Consider the following 21,503-nt stretch of genomic DNA (forward strand, 5'->3'; position numbering starts at 1 on the left):
GGAGATTTCTTCATTGAAAACTGCCAAACAACAGCAGTAGAAGACGCAAGACCTATATGACCGTCGGAATAACTGGCCAACAGTTTGCCCAAGAAGCTGACTTATTGTAGCCTTGACAATATTTCGATTGCCAGCTTCCTTTAGAGGTCACAGTGTGATGCTGTCGATACCCCACATACCAATACGACATACCCATTGCTCAGGGAAACGCCGACATTGGCATTAAGCTGTTGACTGGACACTGAATTGAGCTTCAAAGCAAACATGGCCTGGGCTTGTGGTATAATCTTGACAATCATGCTATTAGGCAGTTGCGATCTCACAGATCCTGATAGGTACTTGGTCGTTGTAGAACGGGCCTGTCTGCGATTGCCTCTGTGGCAGATCGAACTCAATTTCCCGAACCTTGAACCCCCTTTGCTCGCATACGCGTAAAAAAGCTTCATAAGTCTTACGATTTCTCTCCGTCGCAGCTATCAGGATCTTGACAGCTGGGTACAAATCAAACAACTCGCCAATGACACCGACCAGTGACGGTATGACACTCTCATCGTAGGTGACATCTGCTCCAAGGACGACATCAATCGGCTTGCCACCATTCCAAGCTGCTTCTTCCGTGCCTACCAGAGCATATCCCCATTTCAGATCCATGGCGGTGATGATGCCGGAACCTTGAAGGCCATTGACGAAGAAGTTCTCTGGAAGGTTGGCGACAACATCATCCGAGCCATCAGAGGCAATCACTTGACGAGGAGACAGATATTTGGCACACAGTATCGAGATGTAACCAGTTCCTGCACCCAGTTCCAGGACACCTTTGCCTTTTATCAGGGTGGGGTTCCTGGAGAGATACTGTCCCAGATGAAGTGCAGCTTCCCATGTTCTGAGTCCGGTGGTGCCAGAGGCAGAAATCAGGCTGCGCGACTCAAGGAGCGTGATGTCCGGTGAGGCGTGAGACTCTACTTGGTCCACTCCACTGAGCAGAGACAAGTAGTAGGTGACATAGGACTTCTGCTGAGCAGCGTCGGCCTCAGATGGAAGTGGAGATGCAAGGAATTCAGAGAAACGCCCCATCAAGTCGTCCGACACTCCCTGGAAAATGGAGTCAGGCGAGATGCAAGAGGAGGAAATAAAGAAGGAAAGAAGGAAAGAAGAAAAGAAGGCCAAACAACAGAGATGCAGAACCTGGCGGGTTCAGGCGCATATCATGTCTGCTTGTCCGGCGTATGAGTGAGTGAGAGGCTTACATACATGCTGTTCCCAATCTTCAATGCTGTTCTCGATCCTTGACACGAGCTCCTTGAGGACTCGGAGCTGATAGCGCGGAGGTGGAGGATATGGGACAGCCCCATCGGCAAAGATGCTGTCATAGATTGTGGATTGAATGAGTTCCTCTCGAAGCAGACTCGACTCGGGAAAGTCAAGCTCACGTTCGAGTTGAAGGTACTGGCGACAGAAGCGAGCAACGCTGTCGGGTTCAAGCGTCTTCGCAGTTGCCATTATGGGCGGACGCTGTTTGGTGCAGAGATTGGAGAATAACGGATAAACATTGATTGCCTACCTGGACGACCTTGAATAGTCTTTCAACTCATCATGCATCGCCAATCACGCTTCCGCTGCTATTGAAGCGGAGTATTGTGACAACCCTATTCTGAACTGTGCTTTGCATTGACGCGGATTGGCTGATGCACAAATCAAGTTACGCACAGCAGAGACCTCCAGTCGGGTTGCTCCAGCTAACTTTTAAGTCTAGACTAGTCTCTTCAAAGGTGGACTGTGCTTTTTGTCCATTGGCCCACGCCCATGGGTGTGGCTGCCCCTCCACCAAAAGCTGTTGCCGCTTGTAGGAAACCCGAAAACTCCATCAAAATTATTCCCACGACCTGCCACTTGCAACCACCTTTTACTAACCCGACAACACAGCACAGCATCTTCAATTCGACAACGGTCTCTCACAACTAATCGACAAAGAACTGGGTGATTGATCGTCAAGATGGCTGACTCCGACTCCCCCGTCACCCTGCGAACTCGCAAGTTCATCCGCAACCCTCTTTTGGGTCGCAAGCAGATGGTCGTGTGAGTTTTTATTTTAATTTTTAGGAGGGGTTTTTCCCCCGAGGGCAACAGAAAGAAGAAGATTTTTTTTTTCCAATTTCTCCAGCCAAGCGCACTCCAGCGAAGCGACAGGAACCCCAGCCTATGCACCAAACGATTGTACTCCGCCCTGTGCGCATCATCACCCATCGTCTTGTCTTGGGCTTTCGAGCGTCGAGCAACGACGAGCGATTGATGCACAGCTTCATTCAACGCCCCGTTATTTTCCAAGCGACAGACGGTGCGCAGTGCGTTGTGGCGAATGGCAAATACTGTCGCAAGAGGTGGAAGACTGGTGGTCGGGGCGTCTGCTGCACATGTTCTGGTCGAGTGAAATTCTGTTTTACTGACATTTTTCGCTCTTCAATAGTGACATTCTGCACCCTGGCCGCGCCAACATCTCAAAGGACCAGCTCCGTGAGAAGATCTCCGCCCTGTACAAGGCTCAGAAGGAACAGATCTCTGTCTTCGGTCTCCGCACTCAGTTCGGTGGTGGCAAGACCACTGGCTTCGCACTCGTCTACGATTCTCCCGAGGCCATGAAGAAGTTTGAGCCCCTCTATAGACTTGTCAGAGTTGGTCTCGGCACCAAGCCCGAGCGCGCTTCGAGACAGCAACGTATGCTATCTTTCCACCTCTGGTCTCTTCCCTGGACTGCCCCTTCTGACCTGATTCTCTCCCTCCACAGGCAAGCAGCGCAAGAACCGACAAAAGACCCTGCGTGGTACGGCCAAGGTCAAGGGCGCCAAGGCCAAGAAGGAGAAATAAACGGATCGCTTTTTTTCGAACAAGGAAAAGGTGTTTGGTCATTTCGCGGACTGGGTTTGGCTCTCGGCATTGTATTTGGCTGGCATCTGTGCATTACATGGTGGTGGTTCCAAGCAACGGGCATGGACGTGAACACCACTCGGTCCGTACATACACTGGTCTCCGGTTTTCTCAATTTGCAGCTGGTAGACTCGGTTTCACATGAGGCGTTTCGGAATGAATTCGATGATTTCCTGCCATTTCTCGATAGCATATATGCCAGAAATGTATGTTCCCATGGTCAACTCGCTTGAGCTTTCCAAACTCCTGATACATGGATACGTGCCAGGACGTGGAGATGGGTTGTTGATTGACTCGTCATATGCGTCCATGGTTTTGCGCTTCCGGCAACAAGTCGATGAGAGTAAGGCATAATATTATCTTTCGTGCGTTCTGTAAGCCTTCATGTCACCCAAAAAGGCATTTCTCTCTGCTTCCACAGGCATTCATCTAAGGATATCCTCAACGACAGGTTCATCTTGTTATTCGCTACCGCAGCTATTCAAAACCGAGGTCGCACTTCTTCTGAATACTGAAAACGTGTTGGTTATCTCAAGAACGTACTCGTGTCTTATCCAAGGATTGTTACATTCCTCTCGACAGCTGCTCACCTTTTCTCCAGAGAGTCCTACATATCTATGCCTAATGTATTATGAACAACGGCGTGTCTTGTTTCGAATGATAGGAATACCACAGCTACAAACCGCCCATCCCGCAGCAGCAACAAAGGCTCGTGTTAGACGTTGTCAGCCACAATGACAGGTTCTACAGCGAATGCTTGGGCGAAGCTATTAGAAAATCTCAAGGAAACCAGCTGGGTTTGTTGGCTATCTTGTAAATGGCAAATGGCCAGCGGTGAGTCAAGGCAAATACCTCAAGAACACACACAACTGAGAAGCTAGTAGACAAACAAGTCCCCAGTTGTTATGACTCCTAGACTCCAGAACCCATCGGCTAAGACTCAATACTGTTCGATATGTATGACCATTTGCTCCTGGGATTTTTATGCTTGAGCGTCGGCCGCGAAGCAAGTTCATACCATTCAATCATCATTTCACTAGCTCTGATTCGCTGCAATGCGCCGTGGAGCTTATGCAGGGAGAAAGCTTGGCGGTGGAACACTGGCCTCCTGGCCACCCATTTTGAGGCCTTAGGTTCGAGCTGGCACCTTATCACCTACACACCTCCTAAAAGATGGGATCTTATACCCAACAACTTCTAGCTGTGTGACCAAAAACGCTTCTTGGGGCCAGGCTTATGTGCTAGTGCATGCATCGTAGGCATAAAATTGTAAGCATGCCGGGCGGAGGTGATTGGATCTGGACCACCGAAATTGCTTTGACGAGTCACGGCACTGCTTGCCGAATTCCATCATTGATATGCTTTCCCGGCGAAACTTGCGAAGATATAGGCAAGCCATGGAAACTCTGATGGCCAACTCTGGAGCCTTCGTTCTCGACACTTCTTTTCGGTTTGCCCTCTTGAGGCCTCTGCGTTCTTTGCTTGTTTTACAGCCGTGACTCCCACTGGTTTGGGCCTATATCTTTGTCAGTCATCGCCATTTCTTACATTCTTGTCCATAATTGGTACCCAGGCTGGTCCTTTCCATCTGAGATCGATAGACCCTGGGAAAGCAGAGGCGCGGGACCTTACACGAATCGCGCCAAGAGGAAACCTGTGCGACATCTGCAAAAATGAGGTCCATGGTGACATATCTCATCATACTCGGTGCAGCCCTGGTACATGCGAGTCCCTTCACAGCCATGTCACCCAGCCCGAGCAAAGATACATTGTCTCTTCAGGCCATACCGACATTCCGAGGAACTGGCCTCCACCACCCGACACCAGTGGCGTCACTCACAAGACCGACGGGATCCGGCTGCCAGAGGAACACGACGACAAAATACACGCTCCCCGTCCCAAAGGTGACGCCTCCCCCAGCAGCCGGCGGCGTCTTCTTCGAGCCTGAAAGCGAAACAGCGGTCGCAGAAGTGGGTGCAAAATTCAGGCAGACGACTTATTACACATGCGTGACTTGGCCGTCTACAGTGCATTGCGGCTGGCATGAGCCCATCTTGGATGCCAGTATGAACGCAGCGTGGAGTGGGTATGGTAGCAGAAAAGCCGCCGCCTGGGGTACGATGGCTGCCATTGCGGCGTTAGCGGTCGTAATGGGGACATGATTCACGTGCGGCTGCACAAGGAATGCGGTAGCTGGGCTGCCATGTCGACCAACATGAAGTTCTGAATACTATGATAGGATATTGGAAGGGGCCGTTGTAACGATGGTAGATACTTTGAGAGTAAAGGCGCCCTGGCATTGGGTCAGCACTTGGAGGAGAAAGTAACTAGCCCTGCTCCATACATGAAAGTACATCATGTATAGTTCAAGTTGAGAGAATATTGTTTGATACTTTTCTAGCCAATACACAAGTATACACGGCACTGGTGATGCTGATCATGGCATCTGCTGTGAAGATGCCACCCGTAATACTTACGCCGGGTACCCAGAATGGGGTACTCTGCGCATTCCCCCCCCCCCCCCCCCCCCCCAAGCACTTTCTCGAATCCAGCAGCATTCAAGGCATTTCCGGACTCGGTCTTCTTGCGTAGAACATACCCTTGCGGGTCCGTGGCGAGGCTATTGCTTTCTTTACCCCGATGATCTGGCGCGGATATGTACCACATCGGCAGCAGTGTCATGGCGGGCATCAGAATCAGTGGTCAACTGACCACCCGGCACGGCTGAGCGGCTGGTCCGTCCATTATCTTCCAAAAGCCATGCCGGAAAGTCGTTCATGTTTTCGAAAAAAGCGTCAAGATTTATCGAGGAGGATCTTCTGGTTGAGAGAGATGCTCAATCTCGTGTGATCCCCCTCTAATTAAACGAATTAATATCTATAAATGTGTGGTTCCGGCATATTTGTAGTTGCTAAATTTCTTGTAACCTTGTTCGCAACGTTGGGAAAACCTAGATCCTCGCAATGCTCTCATTCATAACATGTTAGTGGTACTCTCTGCCCTCCTTGGATATTGCGTGTGTTCTCAGACGGCGTAGGAGACTGCGTAGGTTTACCGCTAGGGGGGAGGGGGGAGGCCGGGGGCGGAATTTAAATGATAACGGGTCTGGGGTTTCGACGAATGGCTAGACTAGGTATGCAAAGTACTTGTAGGCCTGGATACGGCGCTGAAGTTGTAGCAATAGTTGAGAAACTGCAAGGGGAGTATACGGATCCGTATAACTACGTCCTCGATGCAATGCATCGGAGATAAGACGACCTTCGGTCTCGTGACGGTAGTTGGGGGTGCCTTACCCCTGGATCCCTCTTCGCGCATCCTTAGCGTCGTGGTTCGGTTTAGATGTTATGCTGACCGCTCCGGGTGGGCCATGGGGGGCCTTTTAAATGGGAACATTGAGGCCTAATTGTATGGAGATTTGAGCTCGTAATGATTCGAGAACTCGGATGCTACATGTGTCGCATCTTGGCCCTTGGTATTCGCATTTTTCAGGTGTCAACTCGTCAGACTCTCTAGAGGCAGTCTCGTAGCCGTGTGGACTTTTCGAGGAATGGAAATATTGGCGTGTTCAGCGTTGTCTGAATGGATCAGCAATATCCCGAATGATTCAAGACAGGGGGAGGGGGCGCAATCACAAACCGCTCTGCGCCAATGTGAGGCCAGCCTGTGCGCTAAGACGTAGAAGCTCTTAGGGCGTTTCGGGGGGACGTGCTCGCTAGAGTTGCAGCAGGGCCAAGAGGCTTGCAGCAGAACCAGGGCAGACAGGGAGTGGTCAGGGGCGCTAAACTCGCTACGTGCAAGCTGCAAGGTCCCTGATGCGACGATCTTTATTCCGCATACCAAAATGTTCCGGGTTGACAGAAGTTTCTCTGCGACACTCGGCTACGGCTGCGGGAGATTAAAATACAGTTTGATTCGAGGAGCTTTTCGGATCATGTCTTGTCACCCTTAGGTGTGCTTACCACACGCTTTGTACTTATCATTGAGACTGGGTTCGGCAGTAGTCGACATGGCACTTGTGCTGTAGCATGAAGCACGCATGACCGAAACCAAACAAAGTGACTGCGTCGTGTCCACGAGAAGGGCGAACGCGACCGTAAATGTAACATGACGGTCGGGTCTCTCTTTGCACATGGTACCTGAATGACCACACTAACCGACACTACGATACATGCTGGGCTGGCAAGTCAGTCGGTAGCGCTATCTTCAGGTACCTGTTCCCTGCGTAGCCCACCAACTAAAAGTCAGCCAACGGCTGCAATCTGCTCCAATCTGCTCCAATCTCTCCTGTCGCTGCATTTGGTTCCCGCCCGATATCCAAATCAAAATCATTGGAACATTACAGCAAGTCAACAAACTTGAACCCGCTTGAGCCCACTACTTTTTATACACCCTGTCGTTGTCAACTTGAACCCGGGGCTTTGGAATCCCTTTTTTTCCTTTTTCACCAACCGCCAACTGGCCCTACAACAACACGCATTCAGTTCTCGGTACCAACTCCGCCATTCCCGGTTTCGACGACGAGACCGTCCATTCTTTCTAACCAGGCTGTGCTGTGCTGTGCTGTCCAAGGAGTGGTACAATTGAGCGCCGACCGTCCTTGCTTCCTCTTCCGCCGACAAGGAGAAACATCGTATCCCAACAACCAACTTCGACCATCACCACGAATCACGGCAACGCGCCGAACTAGGTCAACCCGCCAAGATGGGTGGTCAATTCAGCAAAATGATGGGCAAGATCTTCGGATCAAAGGAGATGCGACTTCTCATGTTGGGACTTGACGCCGCCGGAAAGACGACTATTCTCTACAAGCTCAAGCTCGGTCAGGGCGTGACTACCATTCCCACGGTCGGGTTCAACGTCGAGACGGTTACATACAAGAATGTCAAGTTCAATGTTTGGGATGTCGGTGGCCAGGACAAGATCAGACCTCTTTGGAGACATTACTTCAGCGGTAAGTCAAGTTATGTAACTGCTGCTTGCTTTTCAAGCGCGCGGATGCCATGCCACGCCACGCGACATGCAACAGGGACGTACGGCGGGGAACTTCTGATGCCTCGTCAAGCAGGTCTCACACTCTACTGCTGAAGAGAGAGTGGGACCGCACATGGCACATCCGAGCATATCCCCGCCGGCCTCGGCACGCGACCTGCCCCTATAGCCCATGGATATTAGTACAGCGATAGCAGTGTCGCGGAAACAACCGCTGACAGCTCTCTCTCACGCAGGCACACAGGGTCTCATCTTCGTCATCGACTCCTCGGATAAGGCAAGGATGGAAGAGGCTCGGCAAGAACTCCACCGCATCATCAACGACCGAGAAATGAAGGACAGCTTACTACTGGTGTTCGCGAACAAGCAGGATATCAGAGACGGTAAGTCGAACCCTCCTCCGTTTGTCGTGTTTCCAAGTTGCGCGCCCATACTGATTACCCTTCAACAGCCATGACGCCAGAAGAAGTACAGAAGGCTCTCGAACTCGGCAAGCTCAAGGACAAGATCTGGAACGTCATGCCATCCTGCGCCACCACCGGAGATGGCCTCATCGAGGGGCTGGCCTGGCTCTCCAACAACGTCAAGGCCTCCCCTGCGCCGGCCAAGAAATAGGATACCCTGGTTGCCTGAGACGCAAACCCGGAGAAGAGTATCGCCGAGTACGAGCTGGGCTCATCTCAACAAATCTTCCAACGAATTCAACCTAATAATATCCGAAAGGACAACCGATGATAACACAAAGAGGGGAAGTTATTGGCTCCAGACCCCAAGGAGAAGGAGAAAACCTCGTTGATACCCAAGATATTGATCGCTGAGCACAACAAGTTGGATTATGTGCTGATGCTGATGGCGGACGATGGATGACCTTATATACTGCTCTTTACATCTTTCCTTGCCATTGTACTTGTCATGAGGTTGCACCCGGTCCCTGTCATCTACCTTGTGCTATATTCTCCGAGGTGGCACGACTGACAGATTCGCCAGGGAGCTTAGCGAGCGACAGGATAGGAGGCGGACTGAGTTGTACTATAATGTTTGTAATACGGGCTGTTGGTGCAGGCCCCCTTTTGTTATGCACTATGGACGAGATGAATGGGACGCAAGTGGCTCGACTTTTGACGTTCTTTTTGTTGATACTTCGCAGAACTCAAGTTCATGCAGCATCGTCGAAATCGCATATCTGGGTTACATCTGTCAATTCCCCGCCCGTTTATCAGGTTATCTCAAACCATGACTACTCCTACATGTTGCCATTTATGACTCTTTCTGTCCTGCCTTCTGTGCAGGCAGCATGAGCCGCACGCCTGACCCTGACCCTGACCCTGATCCAAGACGCCAGGGACTTGGCGTTTTTACTGAGGTACAATCCATACCCTGCATCTCAGAGTTCGATGATTAAAGGCGTGGAATCAAGGCCAGCAAATCCTAAGTATTCTCGCTAGGCTGTCCTACGTCAGTATCCAGGCGTACTACCAGTGCAATTACTGACGATAGTTCAGTACTGAAGACAGTCAGGACAAAGCATGGGTATTGGACGATGCCAGAGACCATGTTCGGCAGAGTGCAATGGTATCTTTCACTGGTAGCAAGCTGGGTCCGCCATGATTAAACCAACTGTTTCATCAGTCTATCCAGTTCGGTCCTTAGATCTTGCAGCCACTTCGAGTACTGGTGCATTGTGTCTACGGTCAGCAAGTATGTCTCTTCTGAGAGCCACCCACAGCACTCGGTGTAAGAACTCACCCAGTACCATCAGCCATTGACACAAATGTTGTGAGGGAGGACATGTTCTAGTGCCAGACACTTACCCAGTAAGCTATATAGACAGACTTTGGTTGTTCTTATTCCGACCCCGACCTTCACCCCGACCCTTTGTAGCCTCGGCTAGGCTGTTGCCTAGCCTGAATTTTGGACGTGCTAGAACTGCGTAAATATGTCCCCGATCATCCTTTTGACGTAAGACAGGTCGGGCTGTGTGATACGAGCTGTCCTCGGGGCAGAACAGGAAGGCCGTTCACAAGGGCCGTGTACGCTTCTCCCCACATGGACTTCACCTGGTGCCTGCCATATGCCACGTTGTGCACCGACGCTATGTCGACAGGACTGTTCGGAACAACGCGATTGGTAAGCAAATACTATGATATGCGAATCAAACATCCGAGTGTGCTGACTTCACACTATATATTATTTTTCTACAGCTTCTTCGAAGAGGCCCCAGAGCTTCGACGTGGTGGAGGCATGTTAATAAGTAGGTCCTTACGCGCCAGTTGCAAGGCTTGAGGAGCAGCTCGCTTGATATCGTTCTTGAACTCTAGAAGTCTCATTTCCTGTTTACCTAATTTATCGTAGAGAGCCGGGTTCTGCTTTTGAGAGGTTTGAGATTGAATACAGCGCTGCGCATCAATCGTGGCAATGTGGTTATCTGAGATCTCAGATTGAATCTCCTGTCGCAGCTCTAACTTCGTTCAGGCGAGACATTCGTTCCGGACCTCGCTCTCAAACTGCGCTCTCAATACCGCCTAGGCATTAATGAGTGAGGCATTCCCCGCGGACATCCCGTTCAACCTGAGCTGTCAATTCAGCCGTGGCTTGGGCCATGCACTCATCTCGTATCTCTTTTGTAAGTTAGATCTTGATCCCCTCCCTGACTCTGGTAAGACATTCTTCTCGAACCTCCAGCTCAACCTGGCCTCCCAAGTCGTCCCTGAGAACGGTGAATCAGGGTCACTCATCACATCCTTGCTCTCAAGCCACTGCGGAGAGAAGATGCCAGTCTTCAGCTTTGAGATGTTTGTGGGAAACCCGTCCATGACCTTTCTCCGAAACGAAACCCCTAGGGCTGAGGATATTGCCAGATCAAGTCACAATATCTTTTTAGCAGAGTGGAAACCTTATCTGAAACGACCAACCATTTATGGCCGTGTTGAAAGCTGCTCCATGACTCGTACAGTATGAATCGCTTCAGGCTTGGCCGAAGAGGGTATTTATCGACCAGCTTCAATTCTTTTCCTGGCAGCATCCTGATTTAGTGACCTAGATCTCTTGATCACTTCTGAATATATGGCTGCGAAGGTGAATCAGCCATAAAAGTCCAGGGTCACAAGCCAGTCACTGCCAAGTAGTCAGCGTGAAATACCAGGTTCTGGTGTTGGCTTTGGTAACTGCAAGCTCTTGCTATTTCTCCTAATTCATTATCACGATCAGAGAATAACCTGACATAGCTGTCATGAGGGAACTGTTAAGGCAAGTGCAATCTTTGTAGCTACTTTCGATAACATGAATTGCCTCGTTCATCGTCTAGGAGAATGGTGAAGAACTAGATACAGTTTCTGGGATTACCTTCCTACATCACTCTGTCAATTAATCATGCCAATGATAGAACATAAAATGTCACCTCTACCTCTTCTCAAGCCCCACCCACCAAATTTGCTTGCTTTTCAACCTAATCAAGCAGTCATAACACAACTGATGAGGATCACACATGAGGCCTATAACTTAATCCCACCATAACATAACGTTATCTAGACCGATATACCAGCATGAAGAGTGAGGTGAATAGACAGGTGTGCCTTCACGAGGTGTGGTAAATATGAGCGACTTGTATAAATATAAGTGTTTTACAGTAAACCTCTTCCAGAAGCCAGCATTTCATCCCACGGTAATCAGTGCATGATAGTATAAATAACTACGTGCTACAAAGCCATCTCCTTTTGAGCCTTGCCGTATATAAATGACTACGAGGGATGTTATAGAGAGCCCACCATTACTACAATAGGCACATGACCGCGGACCAACTTCAAAGTTGCAACACCATTCAAGCCTCCTTGACCCTCTTCACCGGCCTCACGAGACTATCGTCCGGTAGCCCGCTTCGTTTCGTACCTGGTAATGACGATGTTCTGATATCATTGTCGTCCTGGCTAACTCTGCGCATTGGGTATGACGTCTTGATTCCCTCGAAGCAGTTGTTACTCACTTTGTCGCCGGTAGTGAAGAAAGGGTGGTGTAGTGCTTGTTGAGCGGTAAGTCGCTTCTCAGGATCGTATTCAAGCAGCCCAGAAAGTAGCTTATAGCCTTCCGCCCCCAAGGAAGCCAGACCACCATTGGAGCTCGGCGAAGATGTGGTGGATTGACCGTTGATCGTTGCGTAGTACCATTTCTCCAGATGTGACGTTGATGCTGATGAATTATTATGGTGTCGTGAACCAGGAGGCTGCAGCATCGGTGGTTGTAAAGTATTCAAAGCTGTATATTCTGGCATGCTTGTGAGGAACGGCCAGCGTTCCTTGGTTGGCAAGCCCATAATATCGACGATCTTCTGCATTTGATTCCGCTGAAATGGGACCGTCTTCTTCGAGTCCATCTTGGCCTCCTCTCCTTTGAATATTGGCCGCAGCGACAGCAGTTCGGCCATGATGCACCCGACGGCCCACATGTCGATGGCAGGTGTGTATTGCCGGCTTCCCAGCAGGAGTTCTGGCGCGCGGTACCATATGGTGACGACGACCTTGTCGCCGCTGAAAAGATTATGTAAAGGCTTATAAAATAGTCTTGCAAGACCGAGATCACCAATCTTGACTTGACCTGCGGACGTGACCATGATATTGGCCGGTTTCAAGTCGCGATGCAACACCCAGTTGTTGTGGAGATACTGGCAGCCGTTGAGCAATTGAAACATGATACTCTTGACTGTTGCCGGCGGTATGGAATGTCTTGGGTTCTGCGTATGGTGATGTATGATCTGAAGTAAGTCGTGTTCGGCATATTCGAACACCATGAAGATGCACTTGTCCTCGAGGATGATTTCCACAAGACGAATAACATTTGTGTTATCCAGTTCCGAGCAGAGAGCCATTTCGCGAATCGCCGACTGAGAGATTCCCGTGTACTGGATCTGTTCTCCCTCTTTGTCAGGTTTGAATTTCTTGATCGCAAACTCGCCGGGCTGGCCCTGGCGACCGACGGCTTTGTACACTCGTCCATAAGTACCACTGCTGATGAAACCAATGACTTTGTACTTGTCCACAACCCTAACTTTGGATTGATATGGTTCACTTCCTCGATCTGCGGGATCTACGGATGAATGTCAGCTTAACGGCTCCCCTGAGTATAAGTGAAATGAAGAAATGCTGACGGTGACGTGGAGGTGCGCGTAGAGAGACGATAGGCTCGCAAGGGTAGACCCGTCGAGGAGCGATTGGCCAGTCTCGATAAAAAGTAAGAGGATACGATATAAACAAGTCATCTTCCATCGTGGCGAAAGAAAGTTCTCCAACAGCACCAAATCGACAGATACAGCACATGTGAAGGAGCAAGGAGGCGGTGGACAAAGTGGAAGGTGAGAGCTGAGACGACCTGGGACCATGAGGTACAGGCTACTTGGCCCCCAACACGAATCTCAATACAGGGAAAGGGCGAGAGCATGTACCTTCAAAAGCAGACTGAACACTCCTCTTCAGGCCTTGGTTCCTTCCCGAGACAGAGCCGGGACCAGAAGCTCCCGTTGGCGGGTTTGTGAGGCTCATCCTGACCAGCGGCAGGCGGGTCCGGAAGGTGAGCCGGAAGGCAAGCCGGCAGATACGCGGAGAGGGGAAAATTAAACAATTACAACCAGCCGGGCTCACCACCGCCTCATCAGAGGTGGTGCTTGAGAAACCAAACTTGATGAGAAGCCGGTAGCCAAAGACTTGCGATATTGCAAGTCTGAACTTGCTCTGTCAATGATTGCGATACGACAGATCCTGGTCGATATCCGAAAGGTTACGAGTCAGTGGGGACTTGAATGTACCTCTTCGGCGACGTGGAACTGACGAGTACTGAGAGCTACAATGAGGGGCGCGCCTCAGGAGATTAGGTGACGTATAACGAACGCCTGGGACGAGAAATCATACAGGCAAAACAGAGTATGCGTTAGCCAAAGTAAAGGCAGCTATGCACCACAAACGGACATGAGTTTGGTAGAGAGTATGAGAACAGAGGTTCAGGTGGTCCAAAGCCAAAGTGTGGCTAGTGGATGACATGTGGCGTGACGCCAGTCGTTTAGGGGGCAACTCGACTCCCGTTCAGTGGATTCATGAGAATGCGGTCAATTCATATTGACAGACGCGTTCAGATCGAACACCGCATCGTGAAGTTAATTGAAACTCAGTCCGAGTCTTGTGTAAATTTTTTTTTCCCCCTCTCGATTGTGAATGCTGCAAACTCCTTGCAAAAGATAATGCTTCTACCCTGCCATCTGCTGGCTGCCAGTGGCTGCTCTATCGCGGACCCAACTTCTCCAGCACTCTTGTGCCTTCTTCCTCCCACTCCTGCTTGGTGATCCACATGCTCTCCTTGTCGGCCATGATATTCGCCAACACTGCGCCTCCCAAGAAAACCATGTGCCTGCGCCTGGGAGGATCCTCTATCCTGACCTTGAACTTGTTGAGGCGCTCGGGGTTACCACCCAGCACGCGTGTCAGCCAGAGCTGCTTCAGCTCCTTCTCCAATCTGCTTGGCAACCCGGGGTACATGCTGCTTCCACCAGAGAGAACAATTGCCTTGAACAGTGAAGATCGCACATCGACATCGGCGGCCTGAATGGTGTTGAAGAGGAACTCGGCAATGCCAGGCTGTTCGCAGTCGACCAGGTGAGGCTGGAAAAGACACTCTGGCGCCTCGAAACGCTCACTTCCTACACGAATGACACGTCCGTCGGGCAGGGTGTAGCTCTCGACCAAGACGGTGGTATCTTCACTGAGACGCTTGTCCAGCTCCAGGTCGTAGGATACGTAGCAGAGCTTCTCCTTGATCTGTCGGACAGTTTCGAAGTCGGCGGTTCGGTTGAGGGCATAGCCACGTCGCAAGAGCAAAGCGATGAGGTTGCGCGTGACATCTCGCCCGGCAACGTCCAGTCGCCGTGTCAGGTGGTTCAGCACCACGGACTCGTAGACGGGAACAATATGTGTGACACCATCTCCAGAGTCGACAACCACTCCGGAACTCAGACCTAGAGTGAGAACACATTCGATTAGCTTGCTCCTCGTGGCCCAGCGCCGTTTCAAGTTCTGCCCGTGTTCTGTTGTTTCCCCTTCGTGGCGGCAGCAAAGACGTTGGCGGTTTGGTGCCACATACCTTGAGCGTAGAGGGCCAGGACAGCCTGGATGGCGACGTATACACCGCCAAAAGCATAGCGCTCAAACATGACCTCGCACATCTGCTCCCTGTTCTTGAGTGGGTTCATGGGAGGCTCGGTGAGGAGAATCTTGCGCCCTCTCGGATCGACCTGCATCTTCTCGAAGAAGGTGTAGTCCCAGAGGTGCTGCATGTCGTCCCACTTCTTGACGATACCGTTCTCCATGGGGTAGCTGATCTGGAGCATGGTTCTGGCGTCGGCAGCATCCTGACCGCACATGATATCCTTTATTACTACGTCATTGTCGACACCCTTCTCTTCGGATCGCAGGATGGGTCGGCCGACGATGGAGGGGAACTGGAACTCGGGGAAGTTCTGGGCGGCGTATCCGACTTTGAGGAAACCTGTTCCGCCATCGAGAACTGGGAGATATCTTGATTAGAGCTGCGCGACAGCGGCAGAGGACAAGAGTCAGGAGTCAGGAGGCAGCGTGGCAGGGCCATACCAATGGGAGCTTCCGACATGATGACAGACAGACAGCCCGTAGAGCAGAGATGGACCGAGAAGCGGTAAGAAGTGTGTTGGATGTTTGCCGAGTGACTCTAGAGGGAGGAATGCCGGCCTCTTTGCAATGTTGGCTATGGACCAGGCAGCTCGAATTGGGCCACTTGATTGCTGGGGGGTTTGAACTAGCAGCAACAGCAGCAGTAACGGCAGCAGTGGTAGCAGTTGTTGGAATGAGCTGGCGGGGTCGGCGATTGGAGTTCGGATCGCTGCTTGATTGGGCTTTGGCCGCAGGCTTCTAAGGTTAGGACCGTCACTATTAGTTGTAACACCGCTGAATGGTTTGGTTGCACAGCCACATTTTGGTTGTTCGCTTCTGTGCTTGTGCCCCGCCATCAACCGCCTTCAGTGGAATTATAGCGCTGTCTGTTGATTTGGTCAGGCTGCTCAACTGTATCGGAACTGTCATTGCTTCACAAGGACGACATCTGTATGACAAAAGCATCTGCGTCCTAATAACTACTACCTGTCCCATCGGGGCCCATCGGGTAAGGATTGATACACCTGCAGGCTTTGTGTTCCATCCTTACCATGTCGAGGTGACAACTGACTCTGGAACCTGGTGAGCCTGATTGAGGGGGCCAAGATGACCGACCTCGTCAACTCAATTGGTATCCCAAGTTATCTTCGGAGAAGTCGCTGTTGTCTGCACAACTGCTCAATCTGTATTACGCCCGCCGTAACTCCGTCAACTACATTCAAAACCTTTCCAGCAAACTCCTCACCCATCTCCTCAGCGGCACCCCTACGGATCTGACTCTCCATGCCCGCCATTCCCGCACAGCCCATGACCACCGTCGTGACCTTGCCCTTCCGCAGGAGTCTTCCAGTAGCCTCTCTGATCTTCTGGTTCACCACATCTGGACTAACACCATGATGGAAATCCGACGCGTTCAACCCTGTAGATTCAACACCGGCGAACTTTGCATTCGAGTCTGTTTCACCAGCTCCTAGGAAATGTTGAACCCCATCGCTGAGGTGCTTCTCCCAGAATTTCCCTGTCGTGACCACGCCCCATTTCTCGTCGGGCTTGAGAAGCGGCAAGGCAGTCAGGATGCTGGCTTCGAAGATGCCCGTAGCGACTCCGGACGTGCCAGTCAGCTGCTGGAGTTCTCCTACGAGCGGATGGACGCTGAAACATGCGATCAGGATGCCCTCAAACTTCCCTGATTCAATGTAGCGCCACGCATCAGCTTTCACGGCCTCGACGCTGGAGGCTATGTCCTCTCCATTGTTGATGCTGGCCGGCGCATTCGAAGGTGCTGTGTAGAAATGTAAATCGGTATTCTATTGTGGGTTTAGTACGTCTTTATTAGTATACAGGCAGACCCGTACCTCTGGTAGATATATAGCCTTGACCACTTTCTTCACTCCATCAGTCATAGACTGGGAGGAGTTGGGGTTCAGCACAAGAATCTTGGTCATTTTGGGGACAAAATTTCACAAAAGAGATGAGTAAATTTGGAAGAAGAAAACCAACGAAATAATCACTCCCTCTTGGGTATCGAGAAATGGGACGCAGAGTATTTCGTTACGATCATATTGACAACGAGAGTATTAGTGTGGTGAAAGTGGAGGATGTGGAGGATGTGGAGGCGGAGGTCAAATGACCCCAACAAGTGGTGGCAACCTCCCACACTCATGTTCACGCGATACTCTTATGTAATAAGTTAAAACCAACATGCCATGCAATTATCCACACTAAATATACAGAGGGACATGTGGTTGCAAGATCCTTCTGATATTCGCCAAGCATGGAATATTTCAACCTTTGAGCTGATGGGTCGAATAATAATCTGTTTTGACAACCCGACCTGTCACATTGATGATCTGTTTTGATGTGTTAATCGCCGGTTTCAATTATTGGAAAGAAAACAAACCCATCACAGCATTTGTTCCCTTTATAACACCGAGTGGTAAAACAGCTATTAAACTGTAACAGCTTCGACCGGTATATGACACTTAGTCGCACACAAATCTACTTGGGGAAGAGAAGGATTGAGTACTCTTGGCAACGTTATTACCAATAACGTCATTTTATGGCGTACCTACGTTACACTTAGTTTTTTTTTCTTTTCATCACGAGTACCGGAGCCTATGCGAATAACATATGAGCGCTGCAAGGGAGGCACGTTAGAAGTAAGGAAGCCCAATTTGCGTACCTATACTGCCATCTCGCAGGAGATAGGCGTCCATGGTCAGTAGCATAGTTGATATAATTATACGACCTATACGCGAGGGTGATGATTTGGCAATTTATATGCATCTATGTGGTTTGGTAAGGCGCTTGAATACGATGACTGGCGATGTAGCCCTTTTCGACAATAATGGCCTGGGAATAGTCGGGTAACTCGTATCGTTCGGTTGAACTTTCGAGAAAGATAGTAAAACAAAATCGGGGTGTTAATTAGTTGCTAAGACTTAGTTTAGTCCCGAGAAACCCATATTTCCTTGCTGAGAATACCACTTGCTGTCTCTCGTCTTTGTTGAGGGCAATCTCGCGATGTATAGGCAACACTGAGAGCCATATTAAGCTTTATATATTACCTATTTCGGAAATATTACAAGGATACTGCTAGACAAGGATAGATCGTCTGTTCCCAACTCTAAGCAGGACTTCGGAAGCTATTTACTAAAGAATCTTGAGAAAATATGAGATACACGAGTTTGTCATTTGCCGCGCTGGCCGGGAGATTTACTGCCATGATGACCAACAGGCACGCAGTCTCTTTCTACATTGTCCTCACCTTGTATCTGGTTGGTTTCAAAAGAAACGACCGATCTCCTTTTCACAGATCCCTCGAGTCTTACAAGACTGGTCACCCGACTGAGGGAGATGGTAGCAGCCAAAGCAGCTCTACAAATGGTAGTGCTACCAATACGCTGTGGTGTGTGGTTCCGGGTAGTTCCCACAACGTCATCTCCGCTACTGTTGAGTTGGATGATATAGAGATCAATTTCTCCGAATCTATCTGTACCGAGGCCACTGGTTTGACAAATTTCTCACGGATAGTTTCATAGTCATTGGGTGGAACGTAAGACAGCTTTAGACCCTGCCAATCTCTAGTAGAATATATGCTACTCGATATCCCGCAACTGACGCTTTCGTGTTGCAGCAAGCCATCGAGGCTGCTCATATTCTGCTCAAGAACCTGGAGTGAGATCGGCCATGAGTATGTGCAGGGTACCGCTACAAACGATATCGGATTGCACAGAACTCCAGTTTGCATATCAGAAAAGAAGAGAAACGAGCAGTCGGGAGTCAACAGCGCCCTCCTCCCCGGTTTCGGTTGGCGGAGAACAAGATGAGGGTGAGAAAGTAGGCGAAGGTGATGCGAGAACGTTGCAAGGAGGAGCATTACTAATATGGTCCATATTTTCGCTGTGCCAGTTTTCACGTTGGCCTGGGTCTCATCTCTATGAGAACTGGGGCGGGACGAGACGGCATGTAGCTGCAAATACACCAAGGGAGTACTCACAACTTGAGGGCACCCTACAGGTCGAATGTTCCCGGTGACGGCATTTCTGGGAATAGTTCTTCATGTCGCTAGAGACAGCGCTGACCACTAGATCAGATTTCTGTTGTATTGAAGTATCGTATGCATCTAGGAAATTCATCTGTTGATTGGATATAGGTAAAGTATCAAGGTTCTAATCTACGCATCGATCAATCAAGACGGCGAGTTCGTCCCCAGACTTCGTCTGCATCCTTCTTACCATTGGTCTCTGGCACTCTCCACGTGATGAACAGGCCTGAGCAGACGGCTAGGGCTGTGAATATGAAGTAGACCCAGCCAGCGCCGCCCAGACGTTCGTTCAAAGCAGCGTTGACGATGGGAAAGAACTGTGCTACAAGGAATGTTGCAATATAGCTGGCGCCCAAGCCCCAACTCTGCGTTGCACCGACGGCTTTTTGACCAACGAGCTCGCTCGCCATCATGAACGGTACTGGGCCCAGGCCGACCGCAAAGAATGCGACAAAGGTCAACACAGCGATGGCACTGAGGATCTTGACACCGAACATAATCGATAAAGCCAGGCAGAGGGCGCTCGTGCCCTGACCTACAGTAGACAGCAACAAGCATGCCTTGCGTCCCAGCTTATCCGGCAGAGGTGAGCATGCGATAGTAACAACAAGGTTCATAGCCGAGATGATAAGCGTGAGCAGTGCGGAGCTGATAGGCAGGAGATCGGCGAGGAGGGACACAGAGTACATGATAATCGAGTTGATACCACATAGTTGTTGTGCAAACATCGTCCCGACGACAGCAATGATGGCAGGTCTTGTCTCAGGGTCGCGAACGACCTGGATAAAGCCAAGATGTTCACTGTCCTTGCCACCGTCCTTACCGGCGTTGGCGCCTGACCGGGAGGCTTGGATTTCGGCGTCGGCATCGTCTTCCAGTAGACCCTCTTCCTCAGGATTCTCCGCACCGGGGCTCCACGCAGCTACCTCTTCCTCAACGTCGTAGTCCTTACCGCGGATACGCTGAAGAATACGTCTGGCACGGGAAGCACTCTTGTTCGCTGCCAGCCAAGCGGGACTCTCGGGCACAAGGAAGAGACCAAAGCCGTGAGCACCGCCAATGATAGCGCCAGTGCCCAAGATCCATCGCCATGCCGAACCATAACTCAGGAAATATCCTAGAGTCTGGGCTGTGAGAATGCCGACGTTGATGCTGATCTGAGTCATAAAACCAAAGAATCCACGCTCCTTGGGCGGTGCGATCTCACTGATGTAGAGTGGCACAATGACGGTTGCGGCACCAGCTCCGGCACCGGACAGTATTCTACCGATAGCCAAGATCGAAATGGCGCTGGCTACAGCTTCGATAACAGAGCCAATGGCAAAGAAAACGCTTGTGATGCGCATCGCCAAAAGCCGCCCATAGGAAGAAGAGACGGGGCCAGCGCCGAGAGCTCCAATCAATCCGCCGACGGTGAAAGCGCTCGATACAATAGCGAATTGGACATTATCCATAGGTATACAGTCGAGGAGGTCTGAAGTAGGATGGACATGGTTCGATCGGGCAAATGCGGTGGTCACAGTTCGAGCCCATATGGACTTCTTCTGACAAGTAATGACATCTTGTGGTGCGTTCAGCTCGCCCTGTACACGGCAGAGTCAGCCAGATGTCGAGTTTCGACTGGCAGATGTGGGCAAAAGGAGAATTACCAGGTGAAAGCCGAATTGCAATGGCCCCAAGGTGCTGATAGCAATTAAGAGGATGAGATACGGCGAGACGTCTCGCGTGAATTGGCTTAGTCTAGAAGCCATCTTGGCATGCCCGACAAGAGTGCTTGATTGCGTTATACCCGTTGCTGTTCGCGCAGATAAAGAAGCAACTAGGTTAGTCTAGTCTGACCTAGGTACAAAGAATACGCTGTGAATTCAAGATAGAAGCATGATGTATGCTCGAGGAAGCCCAATGGTTATGATTTGGTGGGGTTGGATTCGTACTGGCGCAGCAGTATCGTCGTGTGCGCTGGATTATTGCCAGGGTAGGTGAGATTGGGGGGGGGGGATGTTGAGCTGATTATGTTATCCTGTCCTGTACGTACCGAGTGTTGCAGTCCGCTAACGTTACAAAGTAATATGTACATAAGTCGCAGGTGCTGCCAAGTCGGATGTACCCGAGACTCAACTGGGTACTGTGAACTTTGTTATTACATATCAGCTGCCCCGCCTTCTGGAACAGAGAATACCTACCTAACGGAAAAAATACATAGATATGCAGTGATCGGAGAGTTGATCATGTTTGATAGAGAGTGTCTCGTATATGCGCATATGGGGTTCGGTGCCTACTTGAATTGCTTACCACTCAATCCAGATGGACTGGTCATGGCCAGTGGAGTGAAATGGGCATCGCAAGGATATGTGATGAGCGCTGAGCTCGACATCGAGCATAAT

At 50.4% G+C, this 21,503-nt stretch overlaps 8 protein-coding genes across 8 annotated transcripts; 3 read left to right on the top strand and 5 right to left on the bottom strand.

The window, feature by feature from the left end:
• Window positions 1-88: 88 nt before the first annotated feature.
• On the bottom strand, window positions 89-1,688 carry BKA67DRAFT_562736 (FAM86A). The gene is made up of 2 exons (XM_046102626.1): window positions 1,252-1,688; window positions 89-1,092 (listed from the first exon to the last, which is right to left on the bottom strand). The coding sequence occupies exons 1-2, from the start codon at window positions 1,498-1,500 to the stop codon at window positions 304-306; spliced, it is 1,038 nt and encodes a 345-aa protein (XP_045960405.1). The 5' UTR covers window positions 1,501-1,688; the 3' UTR covers window positions 89-303.
• A 191-nt stretch (window positions 1,689-1,879) lies between these two features.
• On the top strand, window positions 1,880-3,415 carry BKA67DRAFT_562738 (ribosomal protein L23/L15e core domain-containing protein). The gene is made up of 2 exons (XM_046102627.1): window positions 1,880-2,076; window positions 2,465-3,415. Exons 1-2 carry the CDS (start codon window positions 1,994-1,996, stop codon window positions 3,153-3,155), a joined length of 774 nt encoding a protein of 257 aa, XP_045960406.1. The 5' UTR covers window positions 1,880-1,993; the 3' UTR covers window positions 3,156-3,415.
• Window positions 3,416-4,595: 1,180 nt separating this feature from the next.
• Window positions 4,596-5,084, top strand: BKA67DRAFT_535036 (uncharacterized protein; the record flags this gene model as incomplete). Its single annotated transcript, XM_046099954.1, has 1 exon — window positions 4,596-5,084. The coding sequence occupies one exon, from the start codon at window positions 4,596-4,598 to the stop codon at window positions 5,082-5,084; it is 489 nt and encodes a 162-aa protein (XP_045960407.1).
• A 2,539-nt stretch (window positions 5,085-7,623) lies between these two features.
• BKA67DRAFT_592180 (ADP-ribosylation factor family-domain-containing protein) lies at window positions 7,624-8,526 on the top strand (the record flags this gene model as incomplete). Its single annotated transcript, XM_046104810.1, has 3 exons — window positions 7,624-7,873; window positions 8,148-8,294; window positions 8,363-8,526. The coding sequence occupies 3 exons, from the start codon at window positions 7,624-7,626 to the stop codon at window positions 8,524-8,526; spliced, it is 561 nt and encodes a 186-aa protein (XP_045960408.1).
• A 3,131-nt stretch (window positions 8,527-11,657) lies between these two features.
• Window positions 11,658-13,909, bottom strand: BKA67DRAFT_256375 (kinase-like domain-containing protein). The gene is made up of 2 exons (XM_046095792.1): window positions 13,343-13,909; window positions 11,658-12,987 (listed from the first exon to the last, which is right to left on the bottom strand). Exons 1-2 carry the CDS (start codon window positions 13,437-13,439, stop codon window positions 11,729-11,731), a joined length of 1,356 nt encoding a protein of 451 aa, XP_045960409.1. The 5' UTR covers window positions 13,440-13,909; the 3' UTR covers window positions 11,658-11,728.
• A 262-nt stretch (window positions 13,910-14,171) lies between these two features.
• BKA67DRAFT_658025 (actin-like protein 2) lies at window positions 14,172-15,552 on the bottom strand (the record flags this gene model as incomplete). Its single annotated transcript, XM_046107208.1, has 3 exons — window positions 14,172-14,902; window positions 15,028-15,450; window positions 15,534-15,552. The coding sequence occupies 3 exons, from the start codon at window positions 15,550-15,552 to the stop codon at window positions 14,172-14,174; spliced, it is 1,173 nt and encodes a 390-aa protein (XP_045960410.1).
• A 518-nt stretch (window positions 15,553-16,070) lies between these two features.
• BKA67DRAFT_256379 (Asp/Glu/hydantoin racemase) lies at window positions 16,071-17,328 on the bottom strand. Its single transcript, XM_046095793.1, has 2 exons — window positions 16,928-17,328; window positions 16,071-16,879 (listed from the first exon to the last, which is right to left on the bottom strand). The coding sequence occupies exons 1-2, from the start codon at window positions 17,015-17,017 to the stop codon at window positions 16,214-16,216; spliced, it is 756 nt and encodes a 251-aa protein (XP_045960411.1). The 5' UTR covers window positions 17,018-17,328; the 3' UTR covers window positions 16,071-16,213.
• Window positions 17,329-19,259: 1,931 nt separating this feature from the next.
• BKA67DRAFT_515879 (general substrate transporter) lies at window positions 19,260-20,870 on the bottom strand (the record flags this gene model as incomplete). The annotated part of the gene is made up of 2 exons (XM_046097761.1): window positions 19,260-20,702; window positions 20,769-20,870. 2 exons carry the CDS (start codon window positions 20,868-20,870, stop codon window positions 19,260-19,262), a joined length of 1,545 nt encoding a protein of 514 aa, XP_045960412.1.
• Between the last annotated feature and the right edge of the window lie 633 nt (window positions 20,871-21,503).

This window comes from Truncatella angustata, assembly GCF_020726525.1.
Source record: "Truncatella angustata strain MPI-SDFR-AT-0073 chromosome Unknown BKA67scaffold_3, whole genome shotgun sequence".
Classification (NCBI taxonomy): domain Eukaryota; kingdom Fungi; phylum Ascomycota; class Sordariomycetes; order Amphisphaeriales; family Sporocadaceae; genus Truncatella; species Truncatella angustata.